Source organism: Podarcis pityusensis, assembly GCF_964106645.2.
Source record: "Podarcis pityusensis genome assembly, chromosome: 1".
NCBI classification, from domain to species: Eukaryota; Metazoa; Chordata; class Lepidosauria; order Squamata; family Lacertidae; genus Podarcis; species Podarcis pityusensis.
In genome coordinates, this window is record NC_138028.1 from 92,990,490 (window position 1) to 93,015,756 (window position 25,267).

Genomic DNA, 25,267 nt, shown 5'->3' on the forward strand with positions numbered 1-25,267 from the left:
GCAAAATGTTTGAAATCATGATTCTGGATAAATATCTTGCACACTAAAGAACAATACACATTAGAAAGTACAAAAGCTGACATGCCAGATCACTGAACATCTGTCTTCCTCTAGGTAATTTTCGGAGCAGAAAGGCTAAATGCATAATTGCTTGGCTAACTTGTCATACTGACTTGCTGCTCCCTGATTAAAATAATGGTTTCTAAATTAGAACCAGAAAGAATGGTGTGCAAAACAAAACAAAACATCCGATTCTGATCTCAGAATAAATGGATATATAAACATGCATTTTGAAATAACCTGTTTTGCTTCCAATATTCTAGCTAGAATTGAGTTTTATCTTCATGTCACCTCTTACTATGTTTAGATGGACAATAGGTACAACTGCAGCAGTGAATTGTACAGTAGTCAATAACACTGGCAAATGTCTTCAAACGTCCAAAGGCACCAGAGATTTGAACATTAAAGCATCAGATCAAAGACCTATCTAGTCCACCATTCTGTGTTCACAATGCCTATGGAAAACTCATACGCAGGACACAAGCTAAACAGCACTCTCCTGCTCTTGATTCCCCAGCAACTGTTACTGCCTCTGATACTGGACGTAATGCATAGTAATCATGACTAGTATTCATGGATACTCTCCTCCTCCATGAATTTGTCTAATCACCTTTTGAAGCCATCAGAGTTTGGCTTGTACTGAATCTTGTGACCCTCTGGGATCTACTTACATTTATCTACTCTACAGGAGCTGTTCAGGAATCATCAACTTCAACTAAATTAACTCTAAATGGTATTTGGCTAACCAGTGAGTTTGGGATCTTGGAGATTATCTTCCGATATTAAGTTTTGACCTGGTGAGTTCAGGGGAGCATATTTTCCTTCACTTGCTTCCTGCACATCTTCTTCCAATAGGTTTTTGTTTGTGGCTCACCCCACCACAGCACTCAAATCTCACATGCAAGGAGATAACAAGGATACATTTCTAGAATTCAGATATCTGAGTTCTGTAAAACTAAAAGGCTTCCCTGCTGTTAATTTCACCTCATCAAAATGCTCCCCAATTCAATCCCTAGAGAGAAATCTGAGACACAGACAAATAGCAGCTCAAATATGCATCATTATCATCGCACCAACTAGGCTTCTAAGTGGTTTCTTTTTTAAAAGAAGACAGTGAGAAATGGCTTGTGTATTGCTTTTTTAGCAATGACTAACCACGCCAACCTCTCCCTTTTTGCTCCCCCCCCCTTTTTTTATTGCACGGTTAGAAGGGTTGCATTTTCCTTCCTACACAAGCACAATTATGAAGCTGTTTGATGAACAGGAGGGTTGATTAGCTGGTGCCTATTACAAAAGGAGACAGATACAACTTGTGACAATCCTGTGCCTCTTTTAAGCTGCTGCCTTCACCTGTGTCCATTACAGAACTATCTAAAATCACTGGACCAGATTTTTTCTTTGGTTGGGGTGGGGAGGGGGGAGATCATCTATCATACCAGGCACTGACATAATAAAAGATAGCAATAAACTGTAAGATGATAATAAAAATCTAGCAATGTTCTTCCAAGTGGTTAAATCAAGCTTGTAAGTAGTTCTCAATGCGGCAGATGAATCACAGTCAAACCCTATTCTACACAGACAAGGAGAAAGTTTAAATTATGTGCAGCATGAGGTGCAGGCTTTTCATACTACCTCTGCCTGCACAATTTTTTTTTTTAGAGTACTGTAAGGATTTTCAGCCTAATCAGACTCCCATCAAGCTCTGAAGCAAGGACTGGCTAATTACGTATTTAGAATTTTACATATTTATGTAATCCAGAAATTCATCAAATCCCAGATTTGGAAAATGTCAGCATTTGAACTGCTTTCTTCTATTTGACAACCTAACTGCTCGTTATTTGACTATCTGGAAACCATTTTTCAAAATGGTCTAGCTGAAGTAGAAAAACCCAGATTTGTTGGCAAAGAATATGTTATGCAATGTATGAAAAACCATTTGCCCATTAACATTTACCTTTCATTGCTCTGGAATGTGGAATACAAAATCTGAGGTCATAAACCACTAGTCAAGGATGGAAAAGCTCCAGCGTGTGGACCAGGTCTGACCTGCCAAGCCTCTCCATTTTGCCCATGAGGCTGTTTTTCCCAAACCAGGCACACCTGCCTCACACCTGATATCATATGTGATGTCAGTTGTGGGGCAGGTAGAGTCACAAGTGGATCAACTGCAGAAAGCAGGACAGAACTCCCCACACATCATGTGATGCACAAGGAGTTCAATCCCACGGGTTCAGCTACTTTGCAGGGTACTTCCTGCATGCACATCAGCTGATGTGCAGGGTGTTCAATTCTCCTTAGATATTAACCTGCAAAGTTCTTACCTGGCCCTACCCACAGAAGGCCGATATTTTTAAAAATCCAGCAATGGAAACTCTAAGAAGCAAATGACAAGAATCAATGACTGATATTGTTATAGAAATGAAATAAGTAGAGTCATGATGGTAACAAGCAATGAACCCTGCAGGACAGGCCTTGCAATCTAGTTATCACCTTTGTTGAAATTTACACAGGACACCCAAATCATGCAGCAGCAGGGGGCAAACAAAAATGAATCAATATAGAAGGTATAAAATTCCTAACTGTCACACTCTAGCTTGGTTCACACATAACAATAAGCTATTGGTGTTTAACAAGCCATGAATGAACCACAAGTTGTCCCATGACTTGTTCTGTGTAAACTTGTTTTGTTTTTCAGATGTTCTTGCCTCAGGCCTTTGTAGGTTGGTGAGCCTCTAAGATGAAGTAGCCAAACAAACTATGGTTAAGAAAGAGTGCTGGATATGCATATAATACCAAGTCATAGTTAAAGCAAGTCAAAGTTTGTGAGTAAACAAAAAAAAAATGGCTTCAGATCATGGATTGTCGGCAGTAAACAAACCAAAGCTAGATCACTGGACAGTATTTGAATGATCAAACAAACCATGGCTTAGAATTATATGCAAGCCAACTACTATGCTCAAGCAGGCTGCCCTCCCTATCACTGATCACCTAAGCATGTTCTTAAACTGGACAAGAGAAGAAGAAGAAGAAGAAGAAGAAGAAGAAGAAGAAGAAGAAGAAGAAGAAGAAGAGTTGTTTGGATTTGATATCTCGCCTTTCACTTCCTTTAAGGAGTCTCAAAGCAGCTAACATTCTCCTTTCCCTTCCTCCCCCACAACAAATACTCTGTGAGGTGAGTGAGGCTGAGAGACTTCAGAGAAGTGTGACTGGCCCAAGGTCACCCAGCAGCTGCATGTGGAGGAGCGGAGACGCAAACCCGGTTCCCTAGATTACGAGTCCACCACTCTCAACCACTACACCACACTGGCTCTCTGAGACACCAACAAACTGGTTAAATCTCTTAAGAATAAGCATAGTCTAAGCACAAAACCTAGTTATTCTCTTTATGACACCTTTAAAGAGTATGTTTTCAATTAGCAAACCAGACTGTATTTGAAATAGAAGCTAATTTCCTACAAATAGCAGCCTATCTCAGAAATGTGGAAGCTGAGTCAGAATGGGTCATCAAGAAGTTCAGTACTGACAGCAATAAAATACTTTTGGATGCTAGGGCAATAGTTCAGAGCCTAAGCACTGAAATCAGCAAACCAAGGCAAAATAAAGGTTATAACTATAGCTGTATGATTTGTCACTAGGTATTTCATGAGTCACTACTAGTCACTTTTCCATTAGCTGGTTTTTTTTTTCTTACTGGAAAGAAATTCAAACAGCATTCCAAGTACTGACAATGCTTTCTTTATAGAGTACAAAAAGGCAAAGGACTCTGTGTAATAGTGGTTCTGCTCCTACTTAAGGGAGGCTGTTGCTCAGCCATGCTATTTCAGGAAATTTGGAGCAAGGTGTTATTAATATGCTGATGATCCCCAGCTCTATTTCTTCATTCCATCTGAATCAGGAGAGGCAGTTCAGGTGCTAGACCAGTGATTGCAAGTGGTGATGGGCTGGGTGTGGGCCAATAAATTGAAGCAAAATCCCAATAAGACAGAAGTATTATGTGTTCTAAGTTCTCTGGTTCAAGGGGGGGGGAGAGATGGCCTCTTCTCAAAAGGGTTACACTCCTCTGGAAGGAGGGAGCTCGCAACTTGGGGGTTCTCTTGATTCCAACATTGTTACTTGAAACTCAAGTGGCCTTAGTGACTAGAAGGCCTGTTTCCAGCTCTGACTGGTTCACCAGCTCTGGCCTTGGTCCTTCGTGACTCAGCCCCTGAACTCCATGCTTGGGTACCTTCAATCCTGAAACTTCAACTGGTACAAAATGCAACAGCCAATTACTGGCTGAGGCTCCATTCAAGCCCCTAGAACAACTATGCTGGTTAATAGTTAGTTTCTATTCACTTTGTTGTTTAGAGCTCTAAAATGATGTAGGAGCCAATTATCTTATTGGCTCCTTACCTACAGACTGTCAGATGTTAAGATGAGCAGAGGAGGCCGTTCTGGCAGTTTTGACAGAAGTACACAGAATGATAACCCAAGAGAGGGCTTTCTCTGTGTCAGCCCTTAAACTGTGGAATTCCCTTCCCACAGAGGTGTCTAGCATCATCATGGTATAGCTATCACTGTATGCTGTATGTATTACTTGGTCACACACACACACACACACACACACACAATCCATCCTATTCCTCTGATTGAAAATTGTTTTTACTGGATTTAATGTTGTATTTTTATATTGTTGTAATCTGGGACCTTATGGGGAAGGACAGGTAAGAGATCCAATATCCACAGCAGGGCAATGTCTTTATGAAGACTAATCAAATTGCCACAAAATAGTGAGCAAATCACCACCCACTTGCCGGAGAATAAATCCCATTGAACTAAATGGGGCTTACTTCTGAGTAGACACATACCATCAAATTACTACCACTCACCTTTACGCAGGAGTAGATGACTGAAACAAATATTACTGTGGTGAGGATCACAAAACAGGTCAGGTAGAATGCCAGCATAAACACAGAGCTGAAACCAGAAAACACAGCCATGTGAGATGAGTGTAACAAATGAAAGGAGGCATAGTAGAGTCATTGGAAGATGCAGGAATAGAGGATAGAAAACCACAATATCACTATTCTCTTTATGTTAGCTAAGAAATATAGGAGGAAGCACCACCCTCCTGAGATAACAGCTCCAACAGTGAAAAAAGAAAAGGTTTATGATTAAGAGTAGGTCAATCCATAAGTTGGTAGTGAACAACAAAACTGGATGGCAGCTTAGTAAATTTGAGCAAGAAATATTTGCAACCCACTGTAATCATTTCACACTGTTCTTAATCAGAATTTTACATTATATTCCAAAATCCGGATACAATTTTCATTCTCATTGGTTCTATTTAAAATGATCTAAAACATCTAAAGATGCATTATTTGTCAAGCACTTGAAAAACAACAACAGAAAAATGAAAAACAGAGCAAATACCCAAACAAATTCTGGCCACTTCCTTTGCATCAATAACCCAGTTCATACACCACAGTAAGCCACAATTAACAACTTGCTGTGAGTGCACAGATCACTCTACTATGTTCCTTTCATAGTGTGAGAGCAGGAGCAGCAAACCACAATATTTACCTGAGCATTGCATCTGGATCATGGATTGTTGTTGGTTTTACTCAAGAACAAATCTTCCTTGTGGAGATTACATTTCTCCTGAGGGGCAAGCAGTAGCTTCAAATTGGGAGTGGGGGAAAGCAGAATTTCGTTTCTACACACCACCACCCTATAGCTATTTCCCCAGTCTAATTTGGCCTCTCTGCCTTGTGTAGCTGTATAGAATATAAAATAAAAGGGATTGGATTCTGGATCCCCCAGCACCAGGTCTACTTTGGCCCTTAGATGTGTGAGTGACTATTGTACCAACTTGCATCTATAAATTAATTATGACTATTGAGTATAACTAAAAAAAGTGTTTACATGTTGTTTTACTGCTATCCAAGCTAATTGATCATCAAATCATGTAGCATTCCATTTTTTTGTGAAGTCCTTGGAATTTTTATACGTGTTTTAAATGGAGGGGAGCTTGCATGTTGCAATAAATTCTACCTCCACCGTCAAGATGCATTATGCCTCTGAAAGCCAGTTGATAGGAATTACAGACAGGCAAAATGCTGTTGCACTTGTGACCTGCTTGTGGGCTTCCCAGAGGAATCTGGCTGGCCACTGTGAAAACAGGGTGCTGCACTATGATGGGCTATTGGCCTGATTCAGTAGGTTCTTCTTATGTTTGCATTAAGTGTAGTAGAGGTATGAAACCTGGCTGGTATGTCACATTAGTGGAAGGGAACTGTTTCAATGGTGCACAGAACACTAGGTAAAATCAGACAGTTCTGTCTCTTCCTTCATCTCCCCTTCTTGCACCCTTCCAATTTTGAAAAAAGGTCCAGTGTGTGGCCCAGTTGCATTGGTTAGAATATTTTAACTGAACAGTGAGTGGCACAGCAATGACAGTGACTTTTGCCACCTCAGCACAGAAGGTGGGGCCAGGACCTGGTAGTGCCAGAGCAGGGAGGAAATATTTTCTCTTGTGCCAGTACTGATACCTATGTATTGGGTAGATTGGTTTCCCAGCTACCATATAGAATCCAGGTTATATGGGCTTATTCAGAGTAATACCTCCACTTAAATTCAGAATGTCATTGCCATGTTTTAGCATAGCATTTATGAGTGAAACATTTCCATGTTACCTTATTATTAAAAACAACAAACAAACAAACAAACAAAACCGGCTCACCCTTCTCTTCCTATTGCTCAACCTCATCCATAATTCAACAACAATGATTATCACGCACGGTAACATTAAGGCTAACCACATGAAAGCCAGCTGGGTTTCATGCTCTTCCCTGACTACAAAGAGCATTTCCACTTGCTAATATATTCATCAGGCTTTTGTGGCTTTCCTGCTGATTGTAATAAATTTATCACTGCCATTTTGCTGAGAGTTTTCATTTCTGAACCTCTCCATGCTTTTGGTCAGTATCTCATGGACATTTACAGTGCTCAACGCACATATATCCATTGCCACACAATATCACAAACATTGAACCGGTTCAGACATAATGATTTCAGTCCGATAATCCATGGTTTGGGGGCCAAGAATGATCTCTCCTTGAGTACCTAATTTCAATGAAGTTTTCTTAAACTAGTTTTCTGTGAAGTGTGAACCAGGAAACTGTTGTTTAAGTGCTGCTTACAAAGCAGAAGTCTTCCTTGAAACCAGACATGCAAAGAGAGGAGAGAAGAGGAAGCATGTGGGCATAAGCCTCATTCTTTGTCTGATAAACTATGGTTTACAAGACCAAGATGGTTATGTCTGAATTGAGCCATTTTATATGTATAATTTGGTTGTCCCAGCAGTTCTTAGAGAATGTCTGCACTACAGACAAATATGTACACTACAAATAAAAAGCAAATGAAGTTATGAACCTCTAAAATACACAGCTGAGCAATACCTTTACAGTGGTGCCCCGCAAGACGAATGCCTCGCAAGACGAAAGAGTTTTCCGTTTTTTGAGTCGTTCCACAAGACGAATTTCCCTATGGGCTTGCTTCGCAAGACGAAACGTCTTGCGAGTTCTTGCGAGTTTGTTTCCTTTTTCTTAAAGCCGCTAAGCCGTTAATAGCCGCTAAGCCACTAAGCCATTAATAGCCGCTAAGCCGCTAATAGCCGTGCTTCGCAAGACAAAAAAACCGCAAGACGAAAAAACCGCAAGACGAAGAGACTCGCGGAACGGATTAATTTCGTCTTGCGAGGCACCACTGTATTAAGATCAATTAAAATGCCACAAAATAATGGCAAACTTTTGAGTTCTCCAGAACATTTAATCACGTAAAAAGTTACACAAAGCACGGGGGAGGGGGAATTGTACAATAATCAGGTTGGATAGTGCAGCCATAAGGTAATTTTTTATATTTAGTTCCTTGATCAAGTCTCTGCTAGGTGTTACAGTTATCAGGCTACACACCCAGGATTCTGGGATAAAGACTCAAGGGCTGCTTCCTATTTTTGATTTTGCCGATATAAAGACTGCAGTGTTTGTCTTTATTTCTTGCTCTCTGCCTAACTAGAAAGCTTTGTCAACATCCAGTCTAAATTTTTTACTTCTTAATTTTCCCTGTGTTTCACCCCACCCCTCACCCCAGTTTTGTGTGGCATATTGCCTGATGAAGAGTTCTGGAGTTCTGGATAACCAAAAAGGGTGCAGATAAATCAGTCTAATATTGTTGCATGCCACCCCAATCTCCAAGTGGTCCTGTGAGAAAGAGTTAGTGGCTGTCTAAAAGAAAATTGTGAGTGTCCTCAACAAACCACAATTCCTAGAATTCTCCAGCAGTGGAAGTAATGACAGCATTATTGCTTTAAAGTCAAAGTAAGTTTGCAGGGTAAGTTTAGCTGGGAAAATGACCTCCCCAAGGATTTGCCCTGAAGCTCAGACTTGATGGCTTTCACTTTCCCCACAAAGCTGTTAGAGCAAAAGTGAAAATTAGCTGCTAATCGTTTTTTGCAGTGTGTATTTTGATTCCGGACTCTAGACATGGCTGCCAAACTACTGTCAACACCTCTGCTATTTTGAACCACCACTAAGTAGAAAGCTGGCCTTTTTACACCACAGTTTTATTATGGGTAAAATTATAACTAGAGTCCTGCTTCACAGTCTACAACCCTGTGAACTGAATTACAGTAAGATGTGCCTGGGATTTCCAGTTTCAGCAAATAATACCTTAGTTTACATTGCTTCATTTTTGTGGCTATCTTTGCATTCTCCAATATAACCGAAGTCTTATCATCAGGCAGCTTCCAAGATCATGTTGTTCTGGATTGCCTTAGCAACATCCAGACAAACTACCATGCCTGAAGCACATGATGCTTGAGGGCTTTGCCAAGATGAGCCCTGGATCCGGCTCAAATCTAATCCACTTTCTTTTTCTCCTGTCACTACAGAGACCATCAGGGAAACAGCATCATATCATTGATGCAAACAGACACATACTTGGGAGGGAGAGGGTCTTGCTGCTTGCATACAATTTTCCACTGTCCTGGCAGCAGTCCCCATTCCTTGAGAGAATATACTGCTTACACCGTTACAGCACAATTCCCTGCCTTACCTTTCTTGTTGCTCTTATGGCGTTTGGGAGACAAGAAGTGAAGGGTACTAAGAATTATCAAAGTGATGAAATCTGCAGGTGCTCATTGCAAGGGGTGTGTAGGCAGATCACTTGCCTGTGGGAATGACCCAGTATATGGTTGTTGCTTGAGATCTTTCTTAAAAGCAAACTCTGGAGCCAGCCCAACTTCTGCCATATTTGTTACTTAGCTAAGACAACTAGAAATGATTATGTATGTATATATATATATATATATATATATATATATAGTTATGCAATGTGTAATATGTTACACTGAATCTTTAGGCAGTGGGTGGAAATCAATGTTGAACAATTACAATTATTCAGTCAGAACAATAATTTCTGCTTGCCATACAGAACAATTTCCCTTCTCCCCACCCTATGTGCTGCTCTAGGGGTGTAATCCTAGGATCCACTAAGTCCTGGCACCTGAAGACACATGTAGCACATAATGGAAAGTCATTCCAAAGTAAAAATAGCTTCAAAAAAAAATTTGTTTCTTGGTCAGAAAGGAAAACTGGAAAGTCTGCCTCATCTGTAAAAAAAGCCAACAGCAATGCAGACCTTGCCTCAGCAATAGATGCTTTCCCAACATTACATAGGATGGGTGTGTTGCACCTTCAAGGAACATGGCAAAGGTCCCTATTCCTGTGATTACTGGGCCATTTCTGTAAAAGCTCAGAAAAGGCACAAATCCTGTAACAGTAGTGATTACTGAAGAATAATGGAAATCACAGACCTCTGATCTAAAGCCTCAGAGATGCTGAGCTAAGCCAGAAAGAATAAATTTAGTAGCTTTTAATCACACATTAAAGTGAAGAGATCGACCTAAATTTAGCTGCAAGCCTCTTTTTGATTTCTCTTCAGTTTTCCTAGATGGAGCCGTCTAAATTTTAGATTACATGTTTTTGGTTCCTGCTGCTTTGTGGAACTGATTTTCTGCCTCTCCTTGCACAGTGCTTTTTCTTTTGCCTCGAAGAAGAACAAGCCAGGATGATAAAAGCAGCAGTAAAAGGCCTAAGAAGTTTCATATGTGGGGGGTGGGGGGACACAGTGACTTCAGCCACACCCTGTTTCCTGCCACTAACTTTCCCATCCTTTTCATCTCCACACTCCCTTACCTCACCTCACATTGCTTCCCTGTCACTCTCCTGAACCCAGCTTCTTGGTGGAATTGCAGCCACCTTTACTGCTGATAATGCAAAACTCCAAGGTGTAGTCCAAAAAACTTGCATAAAAAACCACTCCACTCATACCATTTCTCCATCAATATTTTAAGATCCAGAAGATGACAAATAATACCATGAGTGGAAAGAGAAACTTCATGGACTAAAACATTTGTACCAAAGGACAAACAGCAAAGCAGGAAATAATTTATTAAAAAAACACATTGGTAAACATAAAAGTGATTTGTTTCAAAAGCATCAAATAACACATTTTAGTTTCAATCTTGGTTAAAACTGAAGCAATTGGATCAATAACAGAATTCGAACAATTGATATAGATACTTATAACACTTGCAAGTAAGGGAAATAGTATCCAAAATGTATAAACTACTCAGAGTCAATACCACAATGGTATAGCCAGACCTCATTGATGAAAAGGATATATCACTATAAGAATATTTTATGCTATACATCATGAGGGGGAGTTATTTGGTTGTTTCTGTTTTTATTTTGATTATGTATTCTGTGTTGAGCAAGTTTAGGCGTTATGGTCAAAGCTGAATGCATGTTATTTATGTTCATGATTCATTTTGAATGCAGGTGTTGAGTTTTCAACCTGCGCATAGAGTACAATGTTGCAAAGCGCAGTACCCTAGATAAGCACCCAGAGGGTCTTTTCCTGTGATATTTATGTGAAAATAGACTAAATCATATTTCTCAAAGGCAGAAATAAGTAGACATAAGCTATAATATTAGTAACAACCAATATTACATCACAATACCAAAGTAAATGAATGTCAACAATGAGCACTGCAGTTTGCCACACAGGCACACATTATGGGAAAGAATTTTACTTCACTTTAGTGCAAAGAAGCCAGGGATAGTAAAAAGTAAGATGGATTGTGCAAGGAAAGATATAAAGATCTACTCACTGTGGCACAATTGTGATTTGAACAAAGCAAATGAAGAGAAAGACTATGGAGGCACAAGCCACATATGCACCAAATCGATCGTCCACCTGTTTGGAGTACTGCAAGGAAAGGAATCATGTATTAGATAGTGAATTCTCATGGTATACCCCCATTCTGAATCTTGCATTTCTTAACAGATTTGCCTCTGCCCTTATTGCTGTGTTAGCTTGACAGTGGTACAGGGGACTATAAAATGGAAATAAGCTGATACTACCTTTATAGGCAATTACTACAAATTCATATATTCGATAGGAGGACACATATCTCTCACACAAAATACCCAGTGCCACGATCACCTTCTTCAAACATCTGCTGAAGGTTTCCTTCACTAGGGCCTCTCTTAGTGAATAACAAGGAAAAAGGGCTGCTTGCAGGCAATTTTTTTAACAAACTTGGAAACTAAAAGGGAAAAACTATGAAAAAATGTGTAGAAGCAATCTTATTAGGAATGATGAATTCTGAGATATCATGTAGCATTGTAGATATATGCAAAGTTTCAAGAAAAGCAGCTCATCTGTTCTTCCTCACCTGTTCAAATATGCTCATGGCCCAGGACCAAATGCAATAAAACAACTGGAAAAGCAGCTGAAATTAATGTACAAATACTGTCTCCGAATACACCATATCTGACAACATGCTTTTTGCTATCTAGGAGACACCTGAGAAGCATTGGTATGTAATAAGAGGCCAAAGTTCTTTAGTAGGGAAATATAAATTCATTAAGTATCGATGTTTAGACTGGGGAAGAAGAAGGAAAAAAAGAAGATTATTGAGGGCCGAAATACAAATGACAGTGGCAGACTGAAATCATTAAAAAGTCTTCACAAATTGTGTGAGAAGTGGGGACTGGGGGTTGCAATTTAAAGCTTTTTAAAAAAAAGGTGTGTGGGGAGAGGACTGTGAACCTCTCTACCTCAGTTGAATACCAAAGGGAATTTTTACCCACTCTCCCCAATGGGCTCCAATACTGGAAATGAAAGAGCTGAGGGGGGAAAGCAGCTTTCAGAGAGATGGTGGTTTTTTGGGGGTGGGTCTATGCATCTGATTCACATGCCTCTCTTGAGCTTTAAACCATGCCCCTTGCTTTACAAATGATTTGCACCGATTCAGATTTTACAACTGTAAAGATACAGATTTGTCACCATCATCTGTCTGGTTTCGTTCTTAAGTGACCTCCACAGACACACCTCTTCTTGAGGAATATTACCTTCTTCTCCAAGTCAAGTTCCCTGAATGTTAAGAGAAACTTGCGAACGTGTTCAGAACGTAAGCGGTCAATACTCCTTGCATCAATGGCGCGGCCTAGAAACTCATCCACTTCATCTTCCGGATTCATGCTTTCCTGGATATTCCTATAAAGCAGAGACCAGTCAGCCTGGGTATTTACACCAGAAGAGCCTTCAACAATGTGTCACCCAAAGGATGAATCAGTTCGTCACTTTTGCCTATTGCAAGCCTACGCTGGGTTTCTACTGACAGTCTGAAGGAAGAATTCTACTGTCATTTTGGAAACATGAATTTATTCTGCAGCAATGTAGGCGGCATTTGTAATTCTACGTAAGGCTGCCTTTCCAAGCTTCATCAGTGCCCTATAAGCCTTCACATTATGCTGACCCTAAAGGAGAACCCAGTGACAACTTATGAAACTGCAGTCTTTTGCGTTTCATGAATTGCAGTAAGCATCTCCCTTTACTGTTATTTGCTATCAGGAAATTTACAAGTGGTACCTTGCAGTGTATCCTCACCTGCTAACAGCAGTGGCCCAGAAACACATCCTTCAGAATTCTCTAAGCTGCAAAAATGGTCCTTCTGTATACTGCAGGGCTCACCCAAGCATGCAGGGACCACATTGCTTTCTCAGTGCTGCTGCTTTGATGACTTCATATGAAAGAAGTCAACCCGACTGTAGCAACACAGAGATCATAATGAAGACAAAACACCTAGGTTTCTTTTGTCAGCCTCTTGAACTACAGAGGGAAGCTACGATATTAACCTGCCTGCCTTGAGAAATAGTATTACTGACCTCTTTAGAAGCCACACTCATAACTACAGAATATGTTCAAGGGATCTTTGCACATCTGATAAGAAACAATGCCCTGTAAACCCTGTGAGGAAAAAGGTTCTATTTTGCCACCTTGTTCAGCAGAGCAGAAGAGTTTCATCAAGCTCCATCTCAAAGGAAACAAAATCAGTTTTACTTCAAGGCTGCTGTATACCTCTTATGAATGGTAGGTAGTATCAATTCTTTTTGAACTTGTTGATGATTTTATGTTCATAATTCATAGGTCAAATAATAAGACCAAATGTATTATGCTATCACGATTTATCGCACCCAGAGTAAAGAATTCCAGCTCTTTTCACAGTCAAAATCTAATATTTGCTATGGGAAAACTGAAATAGTATAAAGCATTGGGTAGTGAGTTAACCATGTTAAAAATATCATTGAAATTTGTCTTAAGAAAATTAAAGTTCTTTTATTAAGAAATGAATGAGCAATCTAGTTAGGGATCTCTACATTTTTAAAACTACCTCTGTTTCAAAGAACATAAGAAGAACAAACTGGATCAGACTGATGGACCATCTAGTCTACCATCCTGGTCTCACAGCGGCCAACCGGATGCCTGCGGGAAACCCACAAGCAAGATTCTCGCACAAGAGCACTCTCCTCTTCTGTGGCTCCCAGTAACTGGCATTCAGAAGCGTTACTACCTCCAACTGTGGAGGCAGAGCATAGTCACCATGGCTAGCAGCCATCAATAGCCCTACCCTCCATGAATTTGTCTAATTCTCTTTTAAATCCATCTAAGTTGGTGCCCTGGGGGGCTGCACAAGAAGATAGCTGTTTGTCCCCCAAGGAATGGATCCCTTCTAAGGGAATGTTTCCCGCTACCTCAAGACACTGTTCTCCTTCCCTTCCCCAACACCTTCATTCTTCCTGACAGCAGGGGAACTATCAATATCTATAGGTGGTAGGGTGCTTTATATCACCCATTGATTTGGAGGCGGGGGTGACATTAAAAATCTCACCCACATCACATGGAAGAGAACCTATAACATTCTACCTCACATCCTTTGCAGAGACTTCAAAGCCATTTTACCTCCGTGCCATGAATGTTCTCATTTAGCACAAGCCATGTTTTAATAAAATGGCAGCAAACAACTGCACAGCCTAGATCTTGTATTATTCACCTCAGATTTTCATAACCAAACAAACTTCACTTGGTCTTCTCTGGCATCTCTAATAAAAATGCTGCTTTAACAAACACCCTTAATTAGGCAACTGGTGATAAATTTGGAGTTCTCTGCCTCCCATCCCACTCCTGCCTTATATAACTCATATCTGAAATTCCTCAGATGCCATTACAAATCTAATTTGTATACTGGGGTTACAGACAGCAGCAACCTAAGTATTAGATAGGGTATGCTTATTAAAGCCAGTTTTATTGTTCACGAATCTAGATAAAATATGTTTATAGAGATGTACTATAATCCCCGGTATAAACTTTTCCTGATAACAATAGCAGAATTTAGGGCATTCATTAGACAAAAAACTTTAAATTGAAGTTATTTTTTCATATGTGATTTTCATATCACAAGAAAGATCTACCCTGTTTTCCCGAAAATAAGACAGTGTCTTATATTAATTTTTGCTCCCAAAGATGCGCTAGGTCTTATTTTCAGGGGTTGTCTTATTTTTCCATGAAGAAGAATACGGTACACATTTATTGTCTAATTGTGAGTCAGCCAGACTCCATCAGGGCAGAGAGAGCAGCAGGCAGCAGCGCGGGCTCTCTGATTTAAAGAGACCTCGCACTGCCTGAACAGCTCCAGCTGCGCTGCAGCCAATCAGTGAGCTGCGTGGTGGCGCCCGCCGCTACGGTCCAGAGGGGTCAGACACCTTATGGTAGCTTCAGGGGCCTTATATTCCGGGGAGGCCTTATTATTGGGGAGGTCTTATTTTCGGGGGATGCCTTATATTAGAATGAGAGGCAAAACTGGAAGTAGGTCTTATTTTCGGGGGATGTCTTACTTTCGGGGAAAGACGGTATGATATAAAAAGCACTTTCATTCAAACACAAAAGATTATTACTAATTTGAGGCAGTCTGATCTGGTAAAAGATTTAGATAAACAAACAAACAAAGAAAGAAACTGGTTAAAGATCCTAAGAAGGCCCAGACATTTAGTGGGAATTACCCATGTTAATAAATTTGCAAAAGAAGGGCATATTTCCTGGAAAATGATTCTTAATTAAGCTTTGTATAATGGCTCTTACCACAGTTATTTTATAGAGCTTTTAGTCTTATGAAAGCAATTAAGAATTGTGAGAGAGGGGGGAAATAATATTTTTTTAAATCTCAAAGATTTGTTGAAAGTAGACTAAATGGGAAGAAGGAGTTATACAGATCCTGAATTCAACACTTTAAAAAGGACTCTTGGTTTTTCCAACATTTTTCTTTTTAGGTGTGATAGAGATGATTCCTTCCTATTTCGTCATTCCTTTATACACTTTGAAAGTAATGGGGCATCCAGCTATTACCTTATCCTTCTTTATTACTTTTATTCTCACGCGCACATAGATACAAAAGCTGGAGATCAATAATTAAGTCACTACCTCCTCCACTTCCCATCTTTGGATCAGGAGCTACACAGCAACAATACAAGCAGCAGCAGCAGCAGCAGCAGCAGCAGCAGCAGCAGCAGGGCTTATGTTTTGACTAATCAAGAAGCATATCCTTTCTGGCAAATTGGCAATGAAGTCACATCCTTCATAGTCAGAGAACTACAAGTGCTCCCCTCCTTTAACATGAAGTAGCCTTACAGGACTTTACATCAGGCAATCTCTGCAGGGCTCTTGTAGGCGACAATCAGCAGTTAATCTGTGGCATCCCTGAACTTCTGAGGTTATGCAGAAAAGAGCTAATAGAGTTCTACACTTGCCCCACCTATTAACTTTCTCCTCCATTTTCCCTTTGTGCCATGTGAAAAAAATGTTTGGAGTGCTCCAAATAATACTTTAGATGTGTCACAGAGAATGAAACCAAACAGTGCTTGGTGTCCATCTTGAAACAGAGTTGTACAGGAATGCAGGGTTGCTGTAGTTAATCATCACAATGACCCTGTGAGTTAGGTAAGGCTGAGAGTTAGTTCCTCTTCTTTTCCCTCTCACTTTCTTTTTAGTTAACCCCCCCTCCTCCGTAGCTGCTTATTCTTGAATTTCTCATACTGGTGACACCCAGTTTAAGAGCCTTTCTACACGTGCAACCTTTTTAAAAATATGGCTCATCAAAGCTTCCCTAAAGAACAAAAGATAATGCCAGTGGCAGGATGGTGTAATGTATGTATTCATCACATGGGCTTTATAAGTTCCAAAACCTAATAAACATTGAATGAGGAAAATTGTGACTTAAGGTGATGTATTATAACGAGAAGGTCCTCTCCACAATTTGTAGATGGCCAGCTTGAAAAATTTCACATTATAATAAAGAGGAATCAATTATATTTTTTCTCTTACTTGTCTTTTGGATCTTCAAAACCCTGAAAAGAAAAAAAAATATATACAAATTAGCTAGCAGAATGAGCTCAAGTACAATGAAGAATTCTGAACCATTACCCTACTAAATACTTCCATTTGTCCATATCACGGTGATAACAGTCATGCCAAAAGAAGGCAACATTATCAGTTATGAGTCAAAGAATAGAAATGTTTTGTAAAGTTCAACATAAAGGCTATAAAGTTGGTCACTTAAACTTATGTGCCATACACCAGCTGATGTAAACATCATATTGTTCTATCTAAAACTCTTCCACAATGCACTGTGGTTCATTTTTTTTACTATGTGTCCTTACAAATGATGTATTAAAATAGTGACTGACTGGTAGATCGATCTGGATGTTTACCTTGTAAAAAACTGAAATCATCACTGATACCAGCCAGTGCATTCTGAATGATTAATTAACTCAATCAAACTTGTTTATATTAATTCAAACAATCAATATAAGTAAAAAATAACAATAATTGATTCAGTAGCACCTTAGAGACCAACTAAGTTAGTTCTGGGTATAAGCTTTCATGTGCATGCACACTTCTTCAGATACCAGGTATAGAAAGAAAGAAAGAAAGAAAGAAAGAAAGAAAGAAAGAAAGAAAGAAAGAAAGAAGCTTGGGCAAACCAGTCCTTCAGTGGCCCCCTTCTTGAAATATTCAAAATTGCCAACAATTTCTGAGTTACCTTGGGAACAGAACAGCAACTGCTCATCTCTGCAAAGATCTTGCTGCAAAAATATCTCCCTGATTATGTTCAGAAACATGACACTAGCATAAAAAGGGGGAAAGAGCACTCTCCCAACCTCCCCCCCCCCAAAAAAGAGTGGGAACTAAACTCCTCTGTATATCTCACAGATATATGCCAAAAATATGATTCTTGGCTACTTGGTAAATATTAGCTTGTCCTGGGTCTACTTTGTTTTGTTTGGACTGGGAAAAGGAACCCTTAAAGCAACAAACAGTGAAGGCATTTCAGAGCAGAGGTTTTCCTAAAGCTGATGGTAGACACTGGCCACACTCATGTTTGGCACACAATCTCTATGTCAATCACTTCCAGATCTCTTCCACTTTGGCTAGCTAATGCTCAGGAGACAGCTCCTCAATTGCTCTGTGCCGAGACTCCTGGAAAAAGAATTACCCACTCCACAACACCACCATCAAGGAAACCATGGCAACAAACATTGCTACAAGAGAGAAGAATCTTTCACAACTGAGGACACTCTCCATTTGTTGCTTTTTAAGGGGAACAACAGCATTTCTCCTTAGGAAAACCCATACTGGAGGTGCCATTGACATAAGAAGAAACATGGGCGGTGGCCCATCTAGAACAGTACTGTCTACGATGATGAAGCATCTTTTCAGAATTTCCAAGGGGAAATTCCCAGCCCTACCTGGAGATACTGTTGACTTGAACATGGGATCTTTTGTGTGCAAAGCATGTGGCCTGCCACTGCTCTCCCTCCACATATATAACCTATGTATGAAAAGCAACCCATAAAAATTGAGAAAGGCTGTTCACATAAAACAGGGGTAGGGAACCTCCAACCCATTTGGCCTGCCAGACTGTTTCGGTCAAGTCACACTCACTTGCCCCACATCTGATATTCTGTATTCTGCTCTGGTCAGACCTCACCTGGAGTATTGTGTCCAGTTCTGGGCACCACAGTTCAAGAAGGACATTGACAAACTGGAACGTGTCCAGAGGAGGGCAACCAAAATGGTCAAAGGCCTGGAAACGATGCCTTATGAGGAACGGCTAAGAGAGCTGGGCATGTTTAGCCTGGAGAAGAGGAGGTTAAGGGGTGATATGATAGCCATGTTCAAATATATAAAAGGATGTCACATAGAGGAGGGAGAAAGGTTGTTTTCTGCTGCTCCAGAGAAGCGGACACGGAGCAATGGATCCAAACTACAAGAAAGATGATTCCACCTAAACATTAGGAAGAACTTCCTGACAGTAAGAGCTGTTCGACAGTGGAATTTGCTGCCAAGGAGTGTGGTGGAGTCTCCTTCTTTGGAGGTCTTTAAGCAGAGGCTTGACAACCATATGTCAGGAGTGCTCTGATGGTGTTTCCTGCTTGGCAGGGGGTTGGACTCGATGGCCCTTGTGGTCTCTTCCAACTCTATGATTCTATGATGTCATATCAGGTACTGGAAACGTAAAGGCAGAATTTGGACAATAGGAACTTTGCCAGCACCATGGATCAGCGGAGTCTGTACAGTGCTTCTTACGTGCCAACTATCAGCTGAGTGTTGGCAGTGCTGAAGTCATGTGTGCAGTACTTTCCAAGCTCCAAATAACAGCTGATTGTCAGTGTGTGGGAAGTGCTGCAGCACAGTTTTTTTGCCTGTATGGTTCAATTTCAAATCATGCAGGTAAAAATGGGTCACCTGACATCATCATAACGTCAGGTGATTGACAATTAAGCAGCCGTTCCCACCCATTAAGCTCGGCTCAGAGGTGCCTGGAAATAACTTCTGATTGGCTCACAGGGGGAGAGTTTCCCACCCCTGATATAAAGCTTCTTTATTCAAGCCAATTTTCAAATTGTCACCTTTACTCACACACACACACACACACACACACACACACACGGATACAAACAAAATCGGGCCTGTGGATTTGTGGAAGTACACACTTTAACATAATCTTGGACAGTAAGATCATGATTTGGAAACAAAGTAATGGAAACAAAGTAGGTGAGCTGTCCAGTCTTGGCTGGTTAGTGACAGCTGCAAATCAATGCCAAGTTCAGGAGAATGGAACAACAGATGATTTCGGATGAGGGGGCAAGCCAAGCTACAAATTAGAAACAGAGACATGAAGCAATGCTTAAAAGGGAGAAAGAACCAGAAGATGCTCCAGGTAGGCCAGCTACCTGTGGTCTGATGAACAGCATGAAGATGTAAAATTACAAGGGAAAGAGATAAGAACAGTATCTCATGTGAAAGGTCGTATTTCCTTTTAACTTAATAAGCAGTTTCCTTACATTAAAAACGTAAGAGACAACAACTATGAAACTCTTGATTCTCTCTCACACATGGGGCAACCTGCCCCACCAATTCAAGCAACAAGAGACAGTGAAGTATTTTACTCCTGTCTTCCTCCAGCGGGAAAACAAGTCATGGAGCAACTGTGTTAGCATTATATCTGAACAAGTGAAGGTTTGTTCTAGGGAGGTAATATAAAACCACACATGGGGCCCAGGAGGTGCTGTGAAACCTGGGGCTGATCACCAGCCAGCTTCAGCTGCCTCAAATCCCATGCAGCCCCACAAGGTGATTCCATAGGGAAAGGGTTAGAACTGTTTGTGAACTAATATGTTTTACCATGGTTTTTGGCGTAACACTGTGCCCAAACATAACCACGGTGTTGGAAAACAGCACTGAGAGTGCTGAGCAAGTTATTTTACTCATATACCTGCAGATGGTGCGTGTTCATGACCTCAGACTCTTTTATTTAACCCAGTGTGATAAACTGCTACTTTAGCAATGTTTGCTTTGCACTGTAGGCTAAGTAACTTCTGTTTTATGACTTATTTGGTATGTACCGTATTTTTCGCTCTATAACACGCACCCAACCATAACACGCACATAGTTTTTAGAGGAGGAAAACAAGAAAAAAAATTTCTAAACGAAACAGTGGATGTATGATTTTTGTGGTTCATGCTGTGGCCACAGACATGTGATCTGACAGTGAGTTTGGAGTAACCCAATGCAAAAATCCTGAGGATCCATGTGGCTCCATGCTTTATAACCACGTTTTTGCACCACTGCGGCCCCAGGCAACAGTGGGTGCGTGATTTCTTTGGTGCAAGATGTAGCCATGGACATGCTATGTGATCTGATGGTGAATTTGGGGTGACCCAGTGCAAAAATCTTGAGGATCCATGTGGATCCGTGCTTTGTAACCACGTTTTAAGTGGGGAGGGAAGGAAAAGCGCTCAAGGGACAAGGAGCACACATGGGGTGGGTGGAGAAGGATGCTGCTAATAATGAAGAAGAGGGGTATAAGGGGAGAAGGCTCCTCTCCTCTTCCACTTTGCTCCTTTAAAGCAAGCAGGCTCTGCTTTTCTTCCTCCTCCCCGCTCCTCCCCGGCTTAGCGAGGTGAAAAACTTTGCTGCTATGTAGCGAGCTGGGTGGGGAGGAGAGAGGGACAGAGAGCCTGCTTGCTTTAAAGGAACCAACCGGACAGGGGCCGCTTACACTCGTGTAAGCGGCTCCTCTCCTCTCCCGCTTTGCTCCTTTAAAGAAGCAGGCGCTCTGTCCCTCTCTCCTCCCCACTCAGCGGCTCTTCTCCCGCTTTGCTGTTTCAAAGCGAGCCACGGAGGAGGGAAGGAAGGGGAACCATGGATCCTCTGCTCACGACTGCAACAGATCCCCCCCCCCGCCACCCGTAGGCATTCCCTCCATAACATGCACAGGCATTTCCCCTTACTTTCTAGGAGGAAAAAAGTGAGTGTTATGGTGCAAAAAATACGGTAATTTTCTGTGATGGATACTATTGGTTTTTCTAGTGCATTGCACAATTGCATGGAAGCATAATTAAGAAAAGTTTGATTAATTATAAACTCCTAACTTGGGTTTTGTAACATGAAACAGTACCAGCTTTGGCATAGGTTTTTTGGGGGAAGTAGGAGTGGGGCATAGAGATTTGCAGGTTTGTAGTTAGTGGAGCTATCAAGAAGCAAATTAATCATAAAACACAGGTCTTCACTATTCCAAGAGCAAAGAGAGAACTGTTAAGAAATAAACGATATTCTACAAAGAAAGACAACAATGGCTGGAAACAGAGATAATTTTTTCAGAAAGTTGAAGGTGGAATAATAGAAGCATTGTTCCCTGCAATGTGCATTCTCATTCCAGTATCATCTCTGGTAAACACACTTTGCAAGCTTTTTTGATGCTTTAAAAACAAGGGGGAAAAGTATTTTAAAACAGTAGGCAAGGGAAATGAATATGGATACCAAGGATAACAACTGCATCTATTAAATTACCTTTGATTTTATCAAATATGCACAATCTATTGCCCATGGCTACCCTCTACCAGCTTGTCATGGGACATTGTTGAATGATACATTTGTTTGATTCATTCTTGTTATAGGCATCACTTTAAGTCTTGGATTTTAATTATAATTTAACACTATCTCTATACTTCTGGGAGAAGGATGGGTTGGGAAATAATGTAATTGCTGTTGCTTTTAGTTTTGTTATATTTGAAAATCACTAAAATAGGGGGAGAATGATATCATCCTTAATTGTTTTAACCGTTTCTCCAGCCTATCATACTCCCTCCAGCTTGCATAATTACTAGTCACAACATGCATATTTGAAATGCTGTCAGCCAAAGGAAACCAATAAACTCTTCTTTGTATCAGTACAATGTTAGCACAACACTGAGCCCATACTCAGTACACAAATCCCCACATTTTTCACTGTAAGAAACACAAATCACGCATGTTATTTGTGTGTCAGATTCTCCAGAGCTAATGCTATGATGCAGAAACATGCAATTCCCACAAAATATCCATTCGTAACTAAGTTAAAGAGAGAAAAGTTGCTCCATCTTCACATTTCAAAGATGTCTTCTACTCATACCATGTACAAAGTGGAGGGTATGGGTTTTTTTAAAAAAATCGCAGTTTGATATTACAATAAATAATAATGTTTTCCCTCTGAATCACCAGCTAGACATAGCAAACTCTAATTAACAACATGATGCACAACACCTCTTGGCACAACTACCCTTTTTCTATGAATAGGATGATGCAAGCACCCTTCTAATGCCAACTGAAAGAAACATCTAATTATAATTACATGCTAGCTTGATTAGAATCTCTTAATCACATCATGCTTTGTGAGTTTGCATGACCAAAAAGCCAAGAGAGGTTTTACGTGAACAAAGGCTGCAGCTGCACTGATATTATGCTACTCCTACTTGACAAAACTGCATATGAAAAGCATGAGCATAAAAGCAAAATAATAAGAAAGGAGGAGGAAAACACCAGCAACATTCATTTTTAAGCCATATTACCAAATATATCCAAGCTGGTTAAACTGCATAATAGTGAATGTACAATTACTCATAGCAATATGTTTGCAAAAACATACAGTGCTATATGATCAACTCAATTACAGCCAGTAGAAATCTCTGCTTTTTCCATCTTATTTTAAACAGAATCAGCATTACAGGTAATTATGTCTCATGCCATATTCTGAAAGAGATGCAGGTTCAAAAGCATGCTCTTAATTTGGATATGCAGGATTGCATACCTGGATGAAGTTAATTACATAATTTTCATTCCCCCACATGCTGTGGAGTTGGTTTTAATATGAGACATGTTCTAGTCAGTGTGCAATGTAGATGTATCTTTATCTTCGAAAGTACCATTATTTAAAAAAGGAAATAGATTTATTGGGTAAAGCCTTCTGTTAATTCACAGTTAATATGTGAAACTTCAGGGACAGGTATTTGAAAGAACATTATGTGAAACAAGTGGGTATGATAATAAGAATACTAAAATAGAAGTGAATCTCAGTGCTTTTTTTCCCAGCTGGAACTCACCAGAACAGAGCTCCTTCACCTTTTTGGTGCATTCCGGCAACTCTTTGTAGCACTGCTGGTGATCCCCCTAAAAAAAGCTCTTTTTCTAGAAAAAAAAGCACTGGTGAATCTGATATTGCTTTTTCAATATTTTGTTTTCCTCAGGGTACATTTCTGTTAATAAGCCTACTTATTTTCAATAGTACTACTATGCAGTAAGTAATTTGAGGATTTATTACCTTGTTTGTCTTCCTGATGCATGCAGAATGATAAGCCTACATCCTCTAAACCAGGGTGTTGCAAGAAATTTGGTTGCGAGTTGCTCTAATGTTGTTTCTAATGTTACATTTTTATGTCAATAATTTCCATAAATCTATCATAACGTAACATGAGAGCAAAATATATAAATAGCATGTAAAGAGAATGTGTATTTCACAGCTAAGATATGTCCAGTGAATTTCCCAATATGACTACCAAGAGGGTATTCAAGCTGCTCAGCACTAAACTATGAATAAATATAGTATATAAACCTTCTAAGAAAGCAGCTTGCTCCCGTCTTGATTAGATACGGCAACACACACACACATACACTCTATCACCACTTACTTACTTACTTCCTATAATGGCAACTTAAAGGTAAAGGTAAAGGACCCCTGACAGTTAAGTCCAGTCGCAAATGACTCTGGGGTTGCGGCGCTCATCTCGCTTTACTGGCCGAGGGAGCCAACGTTTGTCCACAGACAGTTTTTCCGGGTCATGTGGCCAGCATGACTAAGCCGCTTCTGGCAAAACCAGAACAGCACACGGAAATGCCGTTTACCTTCCCGCCGGAGAGGTACCTATTTATCTACTTGCACTTTGATGTGCTTTCAAACTGCTAGGTTGGCAGGAGCTGGAACCAAACAATGGGCGCTGACCACGCTGCGGGGATTCGAACCGCCAACCTTCCGATCAGCAAGCCCTAGGCTGAGTGGTTTAGACCACAGCGCCACCCGCATCCCATAATGGCAACTTATCCAGTCAAAATTGGGTCCAATTACTTGTGAGTAAGTCCTACTGAACAACAGTGTTGTCACTTCCAAGTAAATATTCATGGGACCGCACTTTAAGTTGGTTTTGGACACTGTACCGTAGAAACACCTGGTGTTCTGTGGCAAACAAAAGAACAAGTTCCATATCTGTTTGACTCCTCCAACCCAATGGGGAAGGGTTTATGGACCATCCACAGGACACACTAAGAAGAACTCACAGAGTTCAAGTCAATTCTGCTGAATATTCTGTTTCCCACAGGCATCTGGTAGGCCACTGTGGCAACATGATGCTAGACTAGATGGGTCATTAGCCTGATCCAGTAGGCTCTTCTTATGTTCTTATCTAGTGGTGGGTTACACCCAGGAATGTGGTGTCTCTCATTTCTAAAAGGGGCTGGGCTGAGCTTTGAATGACAGTGCCACTCTTGGCAGTCCTTAGGCTCCTAAACGCATTGCCCAGCTAAGCAATAATACCTCTATTGAAGATGGGTGAGGGGCTCCTGCTTCATGTCTGACCAGCAGATTATACAGCTGAAGCAAGTACTGTGTTTTCCCCAGTAGTCAAGCCCACAAGCCACTTTCACAGTACATTTTTGAATTTTAACACTGAACTTTGGGCCGTTGGTGAAAGTACTCATTATTCTTTAATGTGAAACTTTCCCTTTAATTGTTGTCTGTGCTGAGGCTGCCTCCAGACTGCCAGTATTTTGCCAAAAGGATTCAAGCACATACTGGAAAATTAGGTTTGCACAATTAAACTGGATTAAAGTTGCCCTGATGCAACACACCCACTTTAAAAGTGGACTTCTCATGGTTAGGAAAATGACAGGGATG

General features: G+C 40.5%; 1 protein-coding gene across 6 annotated transcripts in view; it reads right to left on the reverse strand.

Moving 5' to 3' along the window:
* ADCY5 (adenylate cyclase 5) overlaps nucleotides 1-25,267 on the reverse strand; it is a 190,674-nt gene that overhangs the window by 21,948 nt on the left and 143,459 nt on the right. For all 6 annotated transcript variants that reach the window (XM_081005709.1, XM_081005708.1, XM_081005712.1 and 3 more), the window contains 4 exons: nucleotides 16,825-16,847; nucleotides 12,519-12,663; nucleotides 11,273-11,370; nucleotides 4,929-5,016 (listed from right to left, as the gene is read on the reverse strand). In XM_081005709.1, the coding sequence (XP_080861835.1) occupies nucleotides 4,929-5,016; nucleotides 11,273-11,370; nucleotides 12,519-12,663; nucleotides 16,825-16,847 (354 nt within the window). The remainder of the gene's footprint in view (nucleotides 1-4,928; nucleotides 5,017-11,272; nucleotides 11,371-12,518; nucleotides 12,664-16,824; nucleotides 16,848-25,267) is intronic.